The 20,575-nt window shown below is 39.6% G+C and overlaps 1 protein-coding gene across 1 annotated transcript in view; it reads right to left on the reverse strand.

The window, feature by feature from the left end:
* The window catches only part of PHLPP1 (PH domain and leucine rich repeat protein phosphatase 1), a 137,426-nt gene that overhangs the window by 52,048 nt on the left and 64,803 nt on the right, over nt 1–20,575 (reverse strand). Inside the window, exons 2-3 of the mRNA XM_038129878.1 lie at nt 11,867–12,063; nt 9,721–9,846 (exon numbers count right to left, since the gene is read on the reverse strand). Of these exons, the coding sequence (XP_037985806.1) occupies nt 9,721–9,846; nt 11,867–12,063 (323 nt within the window). The remainder of the gene's footprint in view (nt 1–9,720; nt 9,847–11,866; nt 12,064–20,575) is intronic.

A 20,575-nucleotide genomic window follows, 5' to 3' on the forward strand; every position in this document is an offset into this window, starting at 1 on the left:
TCTGCTCTCCTTATCTCTGTACAAAGTTTTATAAACAGACGGGTCACTTCTACTTTTGGCCACTGTGCAAACTTCTAACAACTGAAAACAGCATTAGCAAACATGTGTGGGAAGGGGAAAATGTGAAGGGGATTAACCAGAAGTTGGGCTCCCTTACTTTTCATGAAAAGAGTTTAGAAAAAAAATCAAAGATGTGAAAGCCAGTGTCTCAAGTTTAGCATAAAGATCTTGAGAGCAAGAATTTGACAAAAAAGGTGACATTCATCATCTATCATTTGGAAATGCTGGGTAGTATCTGAAGTCATTACCAGAATATGAGCACTTTTGTTCCTCCTGGAGGAAAAGTAGTCTTCTTTTAGAGATAATGTACTGGTATCACTATTACCCAGGGAATGGTAACAACTCTGTACCTTGGTGGTAGTCACACGGGGATGCTCACACTAAGATCCCTGCAAGGACAAGGCTTAAGGTGTAACTTAGAGTTAAGTGACAGTAATTAGATGCTGCATTAAGCTACTTTATATTTCAGACAAGTGAATCTACATTTGGTGGAGCAAGGAATATTAACATCCTTAGAACAGCTTGACTGAAAATAATTAATTTGTAAATACTGCCAAAGAGGTGATAGTTTCAAAAAAAATTAAGAAAAACCCCTTTTTCTTCTTACTATTCCTGCTAGATTTATTTTTTTACAAAGACAAGCCACTGTACTGCCAAGCACTCAGACTTTGCAATGAGCTGCCCTCCAGCAAGGACTTTATTTCAGCATTTTTTCATTTCAGCATGGAAAAATCATGCAGCAGATCCTCATGGAAGCAATGCTAAAGCACATACAAGACACTAAGTGCAAATCATGCCTGGCCAGTCTAGTGGCCCTTTTATGACAGAGTGACTGCAGCAGTCACCAAGGGAAGACCAACCAATGGTCATCCACCTGGACCCCTCTAAGGCCTTCAACACACTCCCACAAAGCATCCTTATCTCCAAACCATGAAGACCTGGATTTGAAGGGTGGACTATTTAGCAGATAAGGAATTGGTGGATGGATGGATGCAGCCAAAGCTGTGGTTAATGGCTCTCTGTCAGGTGCAGGGTACTGGCTCTCAGGATTACAGGTCTTGCAACTGGTGCTCTTTAATGTTTTTATTAACGACACAGTGAGATCAAGTGCATGCTCAGCAAGCTTACAGATAACACAACAGAAGGAAGAGAAGCCATCCAGAGGGACCTGGACGAACTTGAAAAGTGGGCCCACAAGAGCTTATGAAGCTTAGGAAGTCCGAGTCCCAGGAGCTGCACCAGGGTCAGGAGGCGACCCCAGATGTAAGTACAGACTGGTGGAAGTCATCACTGAGAGCAGCTTGAGGTTCTGGTTGATGAAAAGCCAGACATGAGCTAACAATGTGCACTCACAGGCAGGAAGGCCTACTACAGGCCAGGCTGCATGAAAAGAGACATGGCCAGGACGGCAAAGGAGATGATTCTCCCCTTCTACTCTGCCCTTGTGAGGCCTCACCTGGAGTGCTGCAACCAGGTCTGAGGTCGCTAACACAAAAAAGTTATGAACTTTTTAAAGCATGTCCAGAGGAAGGCCACAAAGATAATCCAAAACTGCTCAGAGATGCTGCAGGTGCCCCATCTCTAGAAGTATTCAAAGTCAGATTGTATGGAGCTTTGAGCAACCTGGTCTACTGGAAGGTGTCCCAGCCCATGGTGGGAATTGTGGAACTAGATAATCTTTAAGGTCCCTTCCAACTCAAACCATTCTATGATATACTATAGATTTCAGACTCTTGCCAGTAAGACTTACACTGGAAGTTCACTTGTCTGAGTCTCCCCAGTCCCACATGGAGAGGGTGGTAAGGTTTCTTTGTGTTAAGCAAGAGATTATGCTGGGTCCTGAATTGCTCATCTAGGTTCTTTGACACAGCTGTATCATATGGATTAATTCTACAATGAGATGAACTCTTTTCCTGCCATTATTCCACTGTAATTCAGAAAGGTCTTCTGACCCAAGTGTTTTGTAATACAAATAATCATGGATATAGCTCTACTGGCCTGTAGCCAAAATCTGGTCTCCAGCACTCATCCCCTGTTCTCCTTGGAGACTTTAATCCTTCTCCACTGACTACAGAAGAGGTCTAAGGAGAATAAATGTCCTTAAAGTTAGGTTTTGCTAATAATTCCTCTCCTTTCTTCCTTGCTGCTAGACTTTGCTTGGAAAACCTTTCAGTGTTACAGCCATTCAGTTTCAAGATCAGCTCCATTATCACACCTTACACACACCGAAATTCTGTGCAGTATGTCAGTCCCTGCAATCCCCTCCTGCCTTATGGGATGTGCTCACCGCGGACACTTGGTTCCCCTGAGCTTCATTAAGAGCAACATTACATTCATTCTCCCATTTGTTTCTACTCTTCCACTTCCAGAGATTACTGAAAGCACTTTGGGATCCTTCTGGATCGAACACACCTTAAAAGATAACATATACAACACCTCACTGAGCTTCCAGGTGATGCTTTTCTGTAATTATGCAAGAGCTGCACAAATTCAGCTTCAATAATACCAGAACCTGATTTAGAGGCTTCAAAAGACAGTACTTGAATGCTATTCCAGATGCGTGGGCGATACCTAGTTTTCTGTTCTCACTCTTGGCTGCAATACTTCAATAACCATTATTAACTGAAGGCAGCAAGCCCAAAACAAGAACCACAGACTCTGTAAATTCCAGCAAAAGAAAAACAAAACAAAACAGTGAAACTGTAATTTCTCTAAAACAAAAATCAAGAGCTTTAAGTCACCATTACACTTTAAAATCAGCTGAACTGTTTAGACATGCAAAATTAATCAGCTGAGACAAAATACCAGGCTTCCGCTCCCGAACCATTAAGAGACACTGAATACACTGAAACCCACCCAGAAGTTAATTTCCAAAATGTCAACTAACCTCTAATAAGAAAAGGCACAAAAGAATAGGCTTTGCAGGGAAAGAGGAGGAGGAAAACTTTCAAGTGTTATCATCAAAAGAGCAAAAAAACTGGCTTCAAGTTTGCTTTGACCAATCTTCTGCTCTCACACTTGAGATAAGAAGCCATCAACAGCAAGAATGACCAGATATGACTTCAGAGCAAAAGGCCCAAATACTGAAGATTTCGCACACACACAGAAAAGGAAGTCAAGTTCCGCATGGAAATCAGAGGTTTGTTTATGTTTGAGTATTTGTAATCACCACCAAAAGGAAGCTGTGTGTTTATTTTTAGGGATCTATTTTTAGTGAAAGCATTATCTCAACATTGTCATCTTATGGTATTAGGAGAAAAAATTGTTTCCTTGTACTAAACTTAGAGTCACCATATTTCCTGTAAGTAAGGATCAGCTCAAAAAAAAGACCCACTAAAAAACAAGAAAATCTTCCTGGGTTCTCTTTCCTTGACTAGATGTGGAATCAACTTTTCCCAGAGGCTAATGGTGCTGCTTAGTCTCAATGTGAAGAAACACAAATTGCTATTCACAAAGAAAATGAGCTTTGTTTAAAGGCTACTCTCAAAAGATGCTCACTGATGCTGGCAGTACACTAAACTAATTTTTAGGTCATATTAGAATAAAGACTCATTTTTCAGCTTCCAAGCTCAACTGGCATAAGAAACAAAACAACTACTTCATGGTCACCTTCACAGTGACCAGCCAACAGGTTCCTGACCTCCAACCTGCTCCCAACACACATAAAATCAGGCAGCCCCAAATCACAATGGTACATTCAAACACATAGACTAAGACAATAAAGCTAAAAGGAAATGCCAGAAACCCCTAACTGCAACACAAATAGTCTGCTTGTTGTACACAATAATCTGTAGAATGACCACAGGTGATAACCAAGAGCGAAAAGTAAAAGCAAAAGTGCTACTCTAGAAATTCAAATTGCACAGAAAGTAAAATTCTCCACAGTATTCCTCGAGAAGGTGGTTATCCATTGCTTAGCGGGCTTAACAGACACTTGGAGAGGAGACAGTGCACCCAGTGACATAAAAGTTGTCAGCACTTTAACAAGTAACATCCCAAATATCTTAAAATAAACCACTTTATCCTTGCATATGATTTTTCCCTACACTCACCATTGGGGCTGCTCTGTAATCAAAGCTCTGCAGAAAGGTATTCTGAGCCCATTTTGACCAGTAAGCATTAGAAAAGGCTGTCCCTAATGCCTCCAGAAACAACTGAAGCTTGGTAATAAAAACCACTGCAGTGATGAACTCTGTGAAGACAGCTCATTACGGTATCCAGAAATACATATGAAATAGGTCAATCACCTAGAGGGCAAGTCAAGGCAAATACAATGTAGGGCTAACTTAACAATGAGATTCGTGGCTTCAAGTCTTCCTTACAGACTGGAACTGTATTTTGTATTGAAAAGCTCTGCAAAGTCTGTGTTCCACAATGAAGCTGGTGTGGAAGTTTCTCACGCAACTTTTCCTGGTTGATCATGGCTGACAGGAGAAAGACAAACACTAACATCTGAAAGTATGTGAAATCAAGATGAAGCTATATGCACAAGTGGATATACCTTATTTCCCATCACTTTAACTAATGAGCAGAATCTTCGTGCTGAAGGAAAAAGCAGTCCCACGGTTGATGATCTATCCCTGTCTCAAAGGTGGATGAAGCACAGCTGAAAAGCAGGTACATCTTTAGCAGTAATGCTCAATTGTTGCTTACTGCATTTCCTCAGCACAGTTTCTGTAAAACACATCCAAAAACTAATTGTCTTCATCTCCTATTTTGGAAATCATTTTGCAGAACTGCAGTCAAGGTCAGGGATTATTTTCTAAATTCTGTACAATTTATATATATAAATGTGGTCTGTAGCACCAAGCATGTGGTCAGAACTCAAAACCTTTTCTCCTCATCAAAAGTAAATATCATATCACTAGACTTACAGATCAGCTTTACAGGGCTCACACTCCCCTTTTTACAACAGTCTTTGTACACAATTGTCATATTTGTACTGAAAAAATAATTAGAAGACTGAGGTAGATGGTCAGAACTAGATAACTTTAGAGAAAACAAAAGCAACAAGCCAAACTAGTAATTTTGCACTGCTGCTTCAGGTAGATCTCTACACAAGTTGAGGAAAGATGGAGACTATAGCTGTAGAGGCTCCTGCATTACTTACTTGTATAGTATAAGCTAAATTCTAATCTGCTCTTATTTTCTGCTAGCTTCACAGTGCAAGTAAATGTATGAAGAGAGCATTCTGCACTGACATGAAAGGAATAAGGCCAACACGGCAGCACGCCCTTCTCAGTTGAATTTGCTATTCTTGCTATTTTTACCATGTTTTAAACATAATGTACACTGACATCATCTCTCCTTTTTCACAGGCTACAGTTGTTTGGAACACCACATGCTTCCACGACAGATATTAACACAGAGATGACTGAAACAGGGAAAAGAAAATATAAAAGCCCACAAGAGAAAACTCTTAAATTTTGTAGGTTTTAAATCCTATTTTTGGACATTCCTTTTATTTTCAACAGCAGGCCTCTTTTGTGTGTAGGCATCTAAGCCCCACATGACAGCTTATTTCCAGCAACAGCTGCCCAACTCTGGTCGATGGTGTGCAGACACACAAGGCTCTGTGCCTGTACATCTCTCCCTACCTACACAGACACGCACTGTTCACAGCCCTTGTCCCTCATCACCTCTCTTCCTCAACCTGCCCCACAGAACCAAGCACTAAGAAAGAAATAATGGTCACATGAAGCTGTTGACACACTTCCTGCTCTCCTGCAGCCAGGAGGGGAAACAGAGGTTCTGTGGGGTCACATAACTCATCCCAGCATGCCCACTGGGGCACACTATTTCCAAGAAGATAAAATTCTGTAATGCATCCTGGCATAAGCTCTGCAATACTGAATTTCCAAGGCAGACCTTGACACCCCATTTTAACTGCATGCCTTGGAACATAGAGGACTGCTAATCTTTTTATACTCCACCCAAACCATCCATGTCATGAACTGTGTCATAGGCAACGCTCACAACAGAAATTTCACATGTTGAAAAATTGCTAGGTTTAGTTGTCAGAAGCATCCAAAAGCAGACCACATCCCAAATAAAAGCCTCACAACAGCAAATCCCACCACTCTCTAACATCATATGCATAACACCTCTCTCTCTTCTACATTAAGGATGCAGCTTTTTAGCTTTTGGAAGTGGCAAATAAGGAAGCCCCTCATCACGTCCTCCTCACTGTAAGAACACACATTCTTTGCCCTGTCCTTCTGCATTTGACATTCAAGTAGCAAACAGTGGCAGATTCGCTGTGCCAGCGAATTGTGCCAGCTCCAGAACCATCATGACAACTTTATGCAGACAAAATTCTTTAAAGCTGTGAAGATGTTCCTTTCTTTCCCCTCTGCTCCCCCTTCCCAGTTGCATAAGCTTACTTTTCAACATTTGGCAAGAAAACGAATGCATTAGATCACAAAGGACCAAATCTGTTGCTGTTGTTTTCCTTTTAAGCTTCCTTAATTAGCCCTCCAGTTTTTGGAAAGTAAAAGGAAAGAAATGTACTGTGGTATAGAACTATCAATATTAACGAACAAGACAGATCTCCAGCTTTTAAAAATATTCTGTTTGAGACTAAATCACTGTATCTAAAAGTGGCCTATTTGGAATAAGTATGTCACCAAGTTCAATATTTAGGTCAGTATTTGTGCAATAATTGTAGTCTGTCCTGAAAACAGAAGTTCTGTTCACCTCAGGACACATACATATAGGAAAATCAATCCTAACAGCTATTCACCTTCCAAAAATTTACAGAGGCAGAACACAAGAGCGGTCTTGGCTATGATAGATTCCACCGTTAGAATGAATCTGATTATACAGGAGCAATGCTTATTTTTAATTAAATTAAACCCCAGTCTCCACAAACACAAATTCAAATCTTTTCTAGCATACACATATTTATTGCAGGAGTGATACATTAGGATTTGTCTCATTCTGAACCACCACTAAAAAGTCAACATTGCCAATATTCTGTGGGGAGAAAGACTGCAGAGCAAGCATTCTTTGCAAGCCTCCTTTCAAGATTGAGCTTGTTATTTAAAACTTAAAATAACATCATCTTCTAGCTCTTCTGAAGTATACAGAAGACAGATATGATTTATTTTTTCATCGTTAAAAACTGATTTGAGCAATTTTATTGAAATATTTTACCAGGGATTTCCTTCCACATTAAAAATGATAATTAAAGCTTTCATTATATTAAGTAAGAATCAGAAGCCTCAGTTTTCAGCAGCACATATCAGGAGCACAAAGGAGAAGAACTACTCTGAAGAACTACCACTGAATATAAGTTAACACAAATGTCACTTTCAGAACAAATGTCATTAAACAACATCTATATTTAAAATACAGTCTTAAATATTATTCATAACAACTCACAAAAATGCAAGTACTGTATACAACACCAGTATTAGGGAAGAATCTGTAAGCACCATATGACCTAGCCCATAGCAAGCAACTAGAAGCGAAGTTTCAGAGCCATAATACCTCCCTTCCTAAATGTGCTTGCTTTTAGAAACACAGTGCTTTATGCAGGATTTTCTTAATTAGCATGATTGTTTCAGCAGCTTTGAACTTGATTAGTTCCCAAACACCTGAGGCAGAATACTTTATATAAATGTTGGGGGTTTTTCCCAGAGTAAGAATGTTAGTTTGCCTGAACTACAGAGCTGAAGATTCAACTTTTGTCATTGCTTTATACATGTAAATCAGGTGTGGTGCACCATATAATTAAGCACTTTGACACAAACAGCACCAGCTGGAGGAAATCTGAGTTACTTTTGCAGCATTACTGGTTTCCCTGTTTCTGTTCTTCAGAAACAATGTTACTGTGCAGCACTTCCCACACGACTGGCTTGCATACAATCCTCCTTGTCTCTGTTTTTTCTGTCTCAGGACAGGAACCCCGAACATCAAAAAAACAACTTGAAGTAGCAAAATACCAGTGGAAAATCCATGAATGCAGAAAGCCTATTTTCAGGTTTGAGGGCTGGGGAGTTGGGGTTTAAAATGCCTTTATTTTTCATCGAAGCATGTTTTACCAACCAAAAGAATAGCATAGAGAGTTTCTTATTTTCTGACCGTCTGAAAAGACACTTGAAACTATTTATTTTCTTTCTACACTTACATAAGAATGGGAGGTTATCATGAGTGCATGGGGATATGTTCTCATGCTGGCTATCATCCCGATGCTGTTAGTCATTTGGGTGAACCAGAGAGAAAGAGAGAAGCACAGCATGGCACAGAACAAGCTTAGGCTGCCAGTAATTCAGAGGGGCTTTCTGGCCATTTATCTCTAGTTCTGAAGTTCATTGTTTTCCACTGTTTTCCTCGCTCATTAGATTTGCCTTTCATTTATCTGATGTCAAACCCTCTGGAGATGAAAGGACACTAGTGTCCTAGAGACAGCCCCAAAGCGGCAAGGACTCAAAAACCTGACAGACCGTGCCTCACCATCTCATAAAACATGCCTTGAGGATTTTTACCTTGAGGCTTAACAGACCTAAGCAGATATGCCAGAACAGCTTCTTTGAAAAAATTTTTAAAACTTACTAGGAAAAAAAAAATCTAGAAGACATTTTAAATGATGCATGTGCTAGAAGGTGCATTAGTTACTGTTTGAAGAAAGTTGGACAACCAATCAAACCTTTTTAAAAGCCCACAGTCTAGGCTGTATCATTGTAATCGGCTGGATAATATATTATTGCAATCTAAAGACAAAACAGATCTAGTGCTACATGAGTGTCTCCAAGTACTGCTACATAAAAATAAGTTGCTTTTACTTAGTAAAGAGCATGGAGAGTCCTACCAAGTACAAAACTAATGAACAGTTTAGGGCCAACTACAAAACAGAACAGAGCATGCTGACAGCACAGTAAAAAAAACTTCAGTTGTAGTAAGTATGAAAAATATAGTGGTTCAAGATATACAAAGCTTTAGCAAGAAAAGTGGCAGGGATTAAGAGATAAAACAGACAACTGCAAAAATAGCTTTCAACAAGAGAAAGTGGAACTGAAGAGTTAAACGAAAAAATGCAGGCCCTAAATTCCTATTGTGCTCTAAGCCCAGTATAAAATTTACTTTACAAACTTTACAAAGGTTTTAGTTAGTAACCTTTTTTCACTGACAGGAAATTATTTGCTTATTACAAATAACCTAAAAATCAAATAGTTATTAAACTAGAGAGAGGTTCAGCAACACTTCAAAGCAGGAAAAAAATCCTTTATTCTAGCAATTTAATATTTAGGTTCTATGTAACGAATGAATTTTAAAAACCCTGACATTAATTTAGGTTTTAATAACACTGAAAAAAAGCTTTTTAACTGAAATGTTGAGAGTTGTATTTGTCATCCTTGTTGTTATAATGATGTCAGCAGATCCATCCACCTGATAAGAAAATGGAAGAAGTTCAGTATAGCACTTTGCTTACACAACTGCAGTAGAAAGAAGTGTTGGTGTAAATGCAGGAAAAATTCACCTCCCTATTGCCTGCTACCGTGAGTTCTCAATCTGAGTATTTCCATGTAACACGAACAGCAGCAACAGCAGTTCTTGAAAATCAACCTAGAAGAGGAACAGTCTTGCTGCATGGAGAAGACTGAACTGGGGGAAACTCTCCAAACATCCCATTCACACCAGAGTTAGCAGCATTCTCACCTTTGATGCTTGTCGCAGCCATCGCAGATATTCAGTGAAGTTATCAAAACAAATGTAGTAGGTCTGGCTTTGAGGTCCAGAGGAGCTAAATGCTAAACAGTGCTGGTGCTTTTTCACTTCTTCCACCTACAGCAGAGACAAAACTGTGAGTCAACCAGAATCAAAACTCTCTTTGCAGAACTCCCCAAGGCAAAGTTAAAGTGTGCCCAAGAGCAGATCATCAAGTAGAGCCGGACTAACCATCTCAAACACCCAAGCTGAATCTTGGGTGTCAAATATTCATGAAACCTACACAAGCAGGAATGAGAAAAGAAGGACAGAACTAACAGAGAAAACGACCAAGAACATAAACATTTTAATAGAAACTGAACACCATAAAAGGTTTGCCAGTGAAACACATTTAAGGCTGTTTTTATCCAACCTAAAAAAATACAATTTTTACTCCCCGGTTATTAAAAACAGGCTTAACAAAATGCTTCTCTTAGAGCCCAATTAAATTCTTTGGCATTTCTCAACTTGTTAAAAAACACCCAGAGTACATCATTCTGCTACCATACACGAGAAGTCCCACACAACTTATGGTCTCAATGTCTCAGTACAGCATTTTGGAAAGCCTTTGCAAACCAGGAAGTGCAGAGTATTTATGGGGATGAGGAAGAATATTTTTTGAGCAATAATTTAAAAAACACTTAGTTCTGTGCCAAGCACCCTCCTCCCAAGCTTTGTCAGCAGAAGCCCAGTACATTTTTCTGAGCTTAGTTATCCTTTTCTTTTAAAATTTGTTGTCAACTTTCTGCTTAACACAGTCTGCATGTTTTATATCACATAAGGCATTTCTGTGCAAAAGCTGCTTAGAAATTCCACATTAAGCAATTAAAATCGTACATAATCTTTTCCCTTTTAAAATTAAAAGAAAAAATATTGAGATGAAAATAACATTTATCTCAAAGAGAAGGCTGATGGGAACCTTAATCATGTCCTTTCCAGCAACCTACAGCCAGGAATACAATTCACTCTCCAGAGTGATGCCAAAAGAGGACAATGATTCTACTTCAGTATCTCCCAGGAAGAGCTGGAGAATCATGTGAAGAATCATAAAAGAGGCAGGAAAAACAGATCATAGAAGGCAGCTCTGCTTTTCACACTGCTAGTATAGAATATTAATGAATCAACTCTAGTCTGCATGTATCATACTGTGAAGCTTGTTTCTCTCCAATTAACTCTTTAGAATTCAAGTTACCAGTACGTAAGGTAAAGGAGGATTACTTGAAGGTGCAAATTCATCCTCAAGATTATGACTCTCTTACCATTATCTCAGTTAAACAAGCCAATAAATGTTTTCTTAAACAGTACTTAGGTTAAAACAGCAATGTTGTAATCTTACTGTCTTCACTAGTTTCCCAGAAGAGTTAAGGTTGGAAGGGACCTCTAGAGGTCATCTGGTTCAACCCCCTGCTCAAGCAGGTCCACCTAAAGCCAGTTGCTCAGGACCACGTACAGATGGTTTTTAAGTATCTCCAGGGGTGATAGATATGCCATCACCCATCTGGGTAACCCATGCCAGTGCTCAGTCACCATTCCAGTGAGAAAAAAATAAATTTCCTTGTGTTCAGTCTGGAACTCCTGAGTTTTAGATGTAATCTATCAGAAAAAAAGTCTGGTTTCAGCTTTTCACAAAGAAAAATGTTTGTTGCTGTTAGCTTACAACAGACCACTACTCATACAATGCTGAATACTCAGAACTCCCACGATGTTCAGAATAAGCCCATGCCCTTACTTATTAATTTTCAGAACTTAAGAATAACTCAGCATGGATAAAACCTGGATGAGGAGGAACAGCAGAGATCATACACAACAGACCTGCATGTGTCCTTAGGCTGTATGCTACTGCATATATAAACCACTGAACACTGCACACAAGAAGACGACACTGATTGTGCATCCATTGCTTTTCTTTGTAGTTTTAATTCAAACATTCTAAATTGTTAAATATGACCGACCATAATCAAAAGTCATTTATGTACTTTGAAAATCCCACTTATAGAAACAAGCTTTTGGAGGATCAGAATCACCCTAATTGAATGCATCTTCTCTTCATAAAGAGACACGGGCTAACCAAGCAAATAAATAAAATAAAATAACTTACTTTTCCACCAATTAAAGGGAGGACATGCATCTTTCCAGTCTGGCTTTCTTTTACTGATGAGACAATTAGGCATGTTCCACAAAGGATAGCTTGGCGTCTTGTCCATCTGTTGACTGGCAAATGTATTTTCCCTTTTCGAACATTGTACATTCCTGAGAGCTGAATCCGTTCAGAGCTGCCAGTGCTGTGGGGCTTTCCTGAAATAGAAACAAAAGCATCCACTTAATCACAGAAAATCTTTGCCTCTTTCACTCAAGTCATCCCGAGACTTGATCAAGAAAATTTCAAGCTACAAACTGCAGCATGGCAAATGATGTACAGCTTCAAAACCATGCAAGCAGGTAATTTGATATTAGCTTCAGTACAATCTTTTTCCATAGGTAGAAGGATATGACAGGTTATCATGAGGAGCCCGTCACATTAAATAATAACCACGGAAGCACCAATTAATGGTATCAGCCATCTCTCTGGAACCTGGAAATCAAATGTTCATCCGCAACAATAAGTAATTGGTTCCTGTTGAGTTCATAAGGCATGTGGTAACTGCAGAAGGGGGTGATGTAGCGCATATTCACCTGTATCTTTGCATTTCCATGTCTCTACTGGCTATCCTTCAGGGTGTGGTTCAAACAGCTTCAAAAGCTTCCCAAAGAACACAGGTCCTACCTCCCCCAGCCCACACTGCTCAGTCCAAACCCCACAGCAGAGGCAGCACACTCAGCCATTACGTTAGCAGGGGCAACCTACATGAAAGCCCCTGAAAACCCTGCTTTGGTGTGAGTAAAAATTCAGAAAGAGTGAAGCTATTTTGTCCACATTACAATGAATTCACTATTTTTGGTAACCCCGATTACTAGAATAACTACCAATTAGACCAAATCTGTTAAATTACTTTAAATGTCTCAGATTCTACTAATCTAATCTATTAATAAGATTCTACTCTACAGAAAACATCACGAGCAACAGCAACACAAAGACAAGCATATCTCACTCTGCTCTTTCAGGATATAAACAGGAGGCATAATTTACTCATTCTAATCTGATTTATCTACAACAAGTTACCCTATCAAACCCTAAACAGTCCAGCCCAGATTTGAGTCATCCAAATACATCTAAGTATCTTGCAAACAGAGACAAGAGCTAATCATGTTCAGGTTAAACCAGTTCAAATTTATGTAAGAACACCAGTGTTGGTGAACCCTGGGAGGGAGCTCCCCTGGATAAACAAACCAAAGGGTATGTTAATTTCAAGTAGCTTCCCCATCACGATAAAAGATAAATCACTAATTTCCCTGCACTAATATTTACCAAAATTCCTAAATACAAGGAATTAATAACTCATTAGGACTCCAGAAAAGCAAAGAGTTTATTCTAACACTAATATTTCAGAGCTGTGCCTACTGATCTCCAGCAGTGACAAGGGCTGCACATTATTATTTCAACTTGCTATTATTCCTGCTTGCATGACAGCTCATTTGTCTCAATGAGTCTGCCCTTGCCTTCAAATTATCTACAGAAAGATAGAAGACACCTACCACATGCCCTATCCACTGCCATTCTCTCACCCCTGCCTAGCCCATGCCAATTCTTGTCCTTATCTTTAAAAGCAGCCTTTTTGAATCTTCCTGCCAATTTAATGAGCCAACACTTGGCACAGTTACCCTCAAGCCTTGCTCTGCTCTAATAAACACTAGCATTTAGGCTACCAATGTCTGCCAGTTTGGATCTGCAGGAACATCACTGTTGCTTGAAGCTGAAACACTGAAACTTTAATGCCCACAAGGTATCAGCATCAAATTCAAAAATAGGTACTCCAAGAAAGCAGTAGTTACACTGCCAAGCAAATTCATATCCAACCACAGAAGCTGAGGATTAACTCTTTGTCTGACAGAGGAAATGGGACACCCATTCCATGCAAAGCCACAAGACAACTGATAGAGAATACAAGTGAGTAAATTAGAGCAACGCAGCCTTAGCAAACACAAAAACTGAATCAAACACTACATCTGGAATATGAAACATTTAGTTCTTAAAGTAACTGAGAATTTATCTAACCTGTGCAAAATACCACAGAGCATTGATTAAAGAATTAACACACACAAACAACCACATCTCTGTAATGGAGTAAAAAGTGCTTGATAGCACAACTGCACAAGAAATAGCTGTCAGGGACGTGTGCAGTTGCACCTCTAAAATTTTGTTTTATGATCATCTTCCCAGGTCTGTTTTCTGACTGTGGGCTCTCTAACTTCCCAGCAAAAGTGGAACATGCTGCTGATAGAAACCCCTTAAGACTGAAAGGCATAAACTCAATCCCTTGGGAAGACAAGCTCATTTAGCATTTCAACATAACCAAATGCAACTTTCACAAACATTCAGGAACAAAGGGCATAATTTGCACTTAATCTGGGCAGGCCTGTGTCCTGGAAAACACCAAACCTCAGAAAATTTTTAGGAACATTGTGGAGAGCAAAGAGTATGAGCTCTGGCTACAGTGCTGCAGCCAAGAAGCTTGGTGGGAAATACAACAGTATTCTGGGACAATCAAGTAGTAGCATTATACTGCCTAGTCCCGTGGTAAAAAGACTCCACACTAGGTACTCACACTTCACAAGGAGTACTGAAAAACTTGTCTTGGAAAAAGTTACAGGGGAAAATAAATTCAGATGCCTGAGAAATCTGCTTTCTAGGACCAGACCCTCTTGGACTAAGTACATTATGTTAGGCACAGCTGGACCTGTAAAACTACTCAGATGTCTCTAAAAAGTAGCTCCTAAAATTTCATGTAAATTCTCAGAGTTTGTAAGTCACAAGATACAGCAACAATTAATATAATTAGTAAAGGTTTACTAAAAAACCATGAAGAGAGCTATCACTAGAAGTATTGCTACTAGATATGAACTGTATTTTCTCTCGAACTTCATATCTGGCTAGAAAATGACTGGAATATGAACCTTCAGTTACTCCTACAAATACAAAAAAAAAAAAAACACCAAAAAACCCAAAAAACCTTTAAACTCAAAGGAACCCTTCAAAGGATTTAAGGTGCTTTTTCCCAGCAAGTACTGTCCTCTGCTAAGTGAAAGCCAGAAGGTTCTTGATGAGAACATACAGAAATAAACACAGGACCAATTTCATTAAAGCAAATGGGTTCTCTCTTCCATTTCTTGTCTACTTCACTACATAACCAACCATCTGGTTGCACCAGATGATCTTTCAAGGTTTCTTCCAACCTGGGCTCTTCCCTGATTCTGTAACTTGAAAAGCTCATGTTTAATATTGGATCACATGTTGTTGCCTGAGATGCAATCTGCTCACATATTCAGTTTTCTTCCTGCTTAAGGACTGTTATCATTGATATTTGATAAAACACTGTGATACTATTATCATGTAAGTGGGGGAAAAAAGCGTCAAAAGCTACTGGCTTATTTTGATTTTAAACAGAGGTTAATCAAGGACACACTAACTAGTTGTGGAACTAAATTCCTAGATTCATAAATCTGCCCAAGTATTTTTTACAGGTTAACTGTGAGCAAAAGCTGTTTGAAAAGTAGCAGCCTTGCCTAGTGAAAAATAAGCTTGGACAGACTGAGCTTTAAAGAGCTCAGGTATTAGCTGCCGAGAGAGTATAAAAGCAGGAAAAGTTTAAATGACAGTGAGCTCTGCCACAGCAGAAGTAGGATGGGGTTTGGAAAGAGTGTGAAGTGATCTAAGGCTGGCTTAGATTCCTCACTTCAGGGAGGGAAGCAGCAGGTGGCAGAGTCTCCTGCAAGAGGGCTCTTCCCTGACAGGCTGGGGAGTAGAGGACAAGGGAAAGGCTCAGAACTGCACCTGCTTTTTCTATGACCTGGAAAACAATCAAATCAGAAGGCAAATGACATATTTTCTTCGATGTGTACAGAAAGATGGGGACCAATTTGGACTACAGCAGAACGCCTTTAGGCCACGAATCAAACACCACAAATTACAGTATAACTACAGCATTGCCACCAAAATCTGTTGGTTTTGAGGTACCCTGCCTCTAACAGTGCCAGTAGAAGCACTGTTTTCAGTAAAAGCATCAGCAGTTCTGCAATTATGTTCCTCAATCTGACTCACAGACCTCTCATTCAAGATTTAGAAGGCTGTACAGATTCACATACAGATGATTCTTCAGTTTTAACTAACCCTGAAGGAAGCAATTGAGTTTTCACAGGGGCCTGTGATAATATACCAAAGCCAACAGTCATGCAGATAAAATGGTAATGATGATCCTTTGCAACTTGAAACATAAATTTGAATCCTGCCAAAAACTCAAAATATAATTATTGTTGCACTGATCAGAGTGAAGGCAAATAAGCCAGAACATCCAGAAGAGTCACATACCAGAAAATGTTTTTCAAATGCTAAGCCCAGCTAAAGCAGTTTGAGTATTTTAGCAAGAAACCATAAAAAGATTATTTTTTCATTCCTGTCAAGTCTCCAAGACTACAGCAACTCCTAAGCACCCCCACAACAGGACTTTTGTTCTGTGCAAGGCATTAGAAGAGATGCCTCAAGGAATTATGAGCAGACCACTCATTTGGCTATCTTGATATTCATGGCTGAATTCCTCTGTTTTAACTCCTCCCCAGTCCTGGAGGGAAACTAGCTGTATTCACAAGGATAAAGAAAAGCAAGGAATTTGATTGAAACAGCAGGACTGTCTTTAGAATCACAGAACCTACCCTGCTTCATAGGAAGCAGGATGGGACAGGAGTTATCTTTCAGTGATGTTAAAGAACTAACATCTCACCACAAGCAGCCCGAGGAAGCTCTGGATACACAACACACTGACATCCTGCTTGGTGCAGAGACTTCAAACTTTATTTAATAAATACCCACAGCCACTTGCTTTGGATTCTGGAGTAAAGCTCTTTATCCCAGCGATGAAAGGCATATGGAATACATTACCATCAGAAGTTATAAAATACCAGCTCATTATGGGATATAAAAGTACTTGGGGAGAAAAAAAAACCCTCTCTTCAGCAATACGGCTGATTAAGTTGCAAGTACTCAGTATTCCCCCCCTGTTTGAAAAGTACAGCCAATAAAGTCTGTCTCTAAAGATCAACTTAAGACATTACCAAAATAAGAGCAGGGAAAAGTGTTGACATAAGAAACACGTTCACTTCTGTGCAGCAGGTCTTATTTTTATTACTAATATTGGTTTGATGGAATGAAAACTAAAAATTCCTCATGACCTGCATGGTGCAGGCAGCCCGGCCAGCTGGAGAGACTGCCCGCCCCAAGCCATCTCGCGTATTTGCCAGTGGTAAGAGAGGCTTAAGTTATTATTCAGTAGGAATAGTGTCGAAGTTTGAGACTTCTCAGAAGTGACTGAATTATCTCTGAGTGCCTAATTTAGGGATGTACTTTTCCTGCTACAGCTGGGCAGCTACAGAGGTCATCATCCTACTCTGCACAGTACTGGGCCCCCAACACGAGGCCAGCATTGCATCAACCCCACCACATCAGGTGTTCCTCGCAAGGTGTCCCCGAGCTCTTTCAGACAAAACAGGCTACTTTCATTTCCTCCTTCTCCTTTTGACTGAGAGGCCTTAGGGACAGCTCATGGTGAGCAGTTCAGCATGGAGAGCAGAGGAACGGCACGTAGGGGATAGAGCTGTGACACAGTGGCTGCTGCTGGAGAGGATATGTAATCAAACCCACCCATAGCTTTCTTGTTTCAGAAACAAGATATGACACACAGAAATATTCTGCAAATATCAATTCTTGTACACATTGGAGCAAAAGAACACCCAAAAACCCAAATTCAGTTTCAAAGATTTTGATCTGAATCCACTTGGGAAAGCTGGACTATTCCCTAGCTGGTCAGGGAGGCCAGCAGGGGGGGTGGCAGCCCCTGAGTTCACATCTGGAGCACCATCCCCATCACCCCACTGAACTGAAACCAGAACAGCTCATCCCACCTTGCCTGCAAACCCGCAAATCAAAGCTCAGCGTTGGTCCTGCCTAAATATAAGTGCAAAGAGGCCCCAATTAGCTCAAAACACAGAAAGCCCTTGAGTGTCTTTGCCCACCTTTTGGGAAACACCGCAGCAATTGCTGTTGCTGAAACCTTACTGCCACATCATTCTGCAGATTTCTACTTTTGCTCAAGCCCTTTCATTAAATACAGATGAAAGTACTGCCTGCAATGTTTTTGAAGCTTTTCAGTCATGTAAGGCTGCTTCCCCTTTCATTCTCGTCAAACTAAGGACAGCAGTGATGACTTCAGGCAAGGCCCAGTGCAATGAGATGTATAAAAATAAAGCAGCAAGTGAGATTTAGAAAAGAAAAAAGAGGGTAGGAAAGGAAGAAAAAAAAATACAAGTAAAACCTCAAACAATTGTACCGCTCTTTTTTTATTTGAAACTTACAAAGAAAACCTACACACAGACATAAGCTTATTAGAAATATTTTTTCTTGTCCCTACTGTCTTAATTTAGGAACAAAGGCACAGAATTAGCAGGTTTTACATTTAACTAAGACCAAGGATTCACCTCACAGTCTCTACTAGCAGGCTGCTTTTGCAAAAGTAACAGACCAATAATACATATCAAAGTTTCACCTGTCAAATTATTCCAAATTTAGCAATTGAATTTCTTCCCTCAAATCTACTTAGACACTTAAAGATTGCTCCAAGATCTAACACAAGGCTGCAGACTGATTCTATACTGCTCAGTCAAGGAGGAACTTGGTCACCATTATACTGTTCTTAAAGGCATGTAACTATCAGCCTAGTTCCACAGTTTATTCATTATCTCCTCATTTTGCTGCACTCTGTATGGTATGGGTGCTGGGGGAAACTGAAGCAGTTAAGTTTCCTTTAGGAATTAGCAGTTCAAGCTCTACTACTTGAAGGCTCTACTACCTTTTCACCTGAGAAAGAAAAGCAGACTCCAAATGATGAATTTTACTGAACTGTGTTAAACTCATCCTTTAGGGAAACATTCACTATGAGACAAAACTGGCAGAGTAGAACACAGACAAGCCTTTAGTCTTTCTAAAAGATGTTCCTCCTACTTTACAGGAAGATCACCCTTAAAAGCAAGGATTACCACTACATCATATGATAGAATAAAACATAGTTAATAGTTTTATAGCCATAATCCTGCCTTCCACTTCAGAGTAAATCCTCCCTGGAGGAAAGGTTTGTATGTATTTAATAATTCAGAAAATATCCCTCTTTCCCTACTGAGACAGAGTTCAGTCTTTGTTCACTTGATCATTCCCTTTACCTTGTTCTCACCATCTTGATACAGGAGTCCTAAAACCACGGTATCAACACTTCGAAGGATATCACAGGCAAAATGTAACAAAAATTACTTCTCCGAAAAGCTTTTCTATCAAATGTCATGTAGATCCATGGATGATGGCTGTAATATCACTAATGTCTAAAACTAAGTATCAAAGTATATAAGCATATATAAGCAAAAGCTTCTGAAGGCAAATCTAACAGTGATTGGGCAGAATTCATTGAAGAGTCATTGTTAACCAGCACAACTCCTACACCAGGAGGACCTAATAAAGGCAACAAGCTAAAGCAGGATATGTAGCAGTGGACAGGACACTATTTGCAATTAAAAGCACACAAGCACAGAGGAAATTAATCAGGATTACTATGCAGAGACAGCAAACACAAAGCCTTGGAATGCAATTGTTCTGGCCTAGCAAGTGAACTCAAGATCCAGCTGCTTCAATGTTATTTTGACAGATTTTGAAGTTCAGTTTGTACATGCAAACATCCATGAACACAGACTCACCCCCAACAAACTGAAAACCCACCGGTTCTTAAACTCTTCACTCCCATCTATCCCTACAGACTATTCCTGCAGCTGAAACATGGGTCCTTCATATTCAAACTCTCAGACCTTTGCATCTCCATTCACTTCACCTGCCTGCAAGAAATCCAAGCAAGTTATATGCAGGCAGGGTTGTTTACGTTAGCAAAATAAAGGCACACTTGATGTCCAAACTTCTGCTTGGAAGCAGAAGTTTGCTTTAACTTCTGTATTAAAAATACAATGGAGATGTAGGCTGAATTCTGTTGTTTTGTTCAAACATCTCATTTTGAAGAAAGCTTATAAAAGTGAGAGAGTACCTGCTCTCCAGGAGCAAAACTCAATACCAGCTCTTTTGGGAAAGAACCATATGTCACCTCTCCAAGGAGAAATAACTGAAATATCCTGAAAATGTACCATCAAGAAAAAAATGTCATCTTCCTCCTCTGCTTTAACAAAGTTGCAAAAAGCTGCAATATTGGTCTAGAGGCTTCCAGGGAGTCTTATCTAAAACAACTTTCCTATCTTGAACTTAGGATTAATTTAAGGAAGCTACTGATTAAGTTCTTCAGTAATATAATCTACCAAGTATTTTTGGTCAAAGTAATTTTAAAACAGAGTTAGTCTTACACTGGGAAGACTTGTGCTAAATTCTAGTCAAATTCCTTACATGTATTTCTTTAAAAGAATACTTTAGCAATACATTTCAAGTTATCCCTTATTAAGATGGCCTCAAAAAACTCCACTTTCAAGTTATACAGCTCTATGCACTGATATTAAAGAGGTGAAAATGTAATAGATGGGGCCAAAAAAAAAAAGACTTACAAACTCACCAGTACTTGCCATGACTTTTATGACAGCATGTACAGCTTCTGAAAGATGGGATCCAGTGAATGCTCAACTG

Source organism: Motacilla alba, chromosome 2 (genome assembly GCF_015832195.1).
Source record: "Motacilla alba alba isolate MOTALB_02 chromosome 2, Motacilla_alba_V1.0_pri, whole genome shotgun sequence".
In the NCBI taxonomy this organism is placed as follows: domain Eukaryota; kingdom Metazoa; phylum Chordata; class Aves; order Passeriformes; family Motacillidae; genus Motacilla; species Motacilla alba.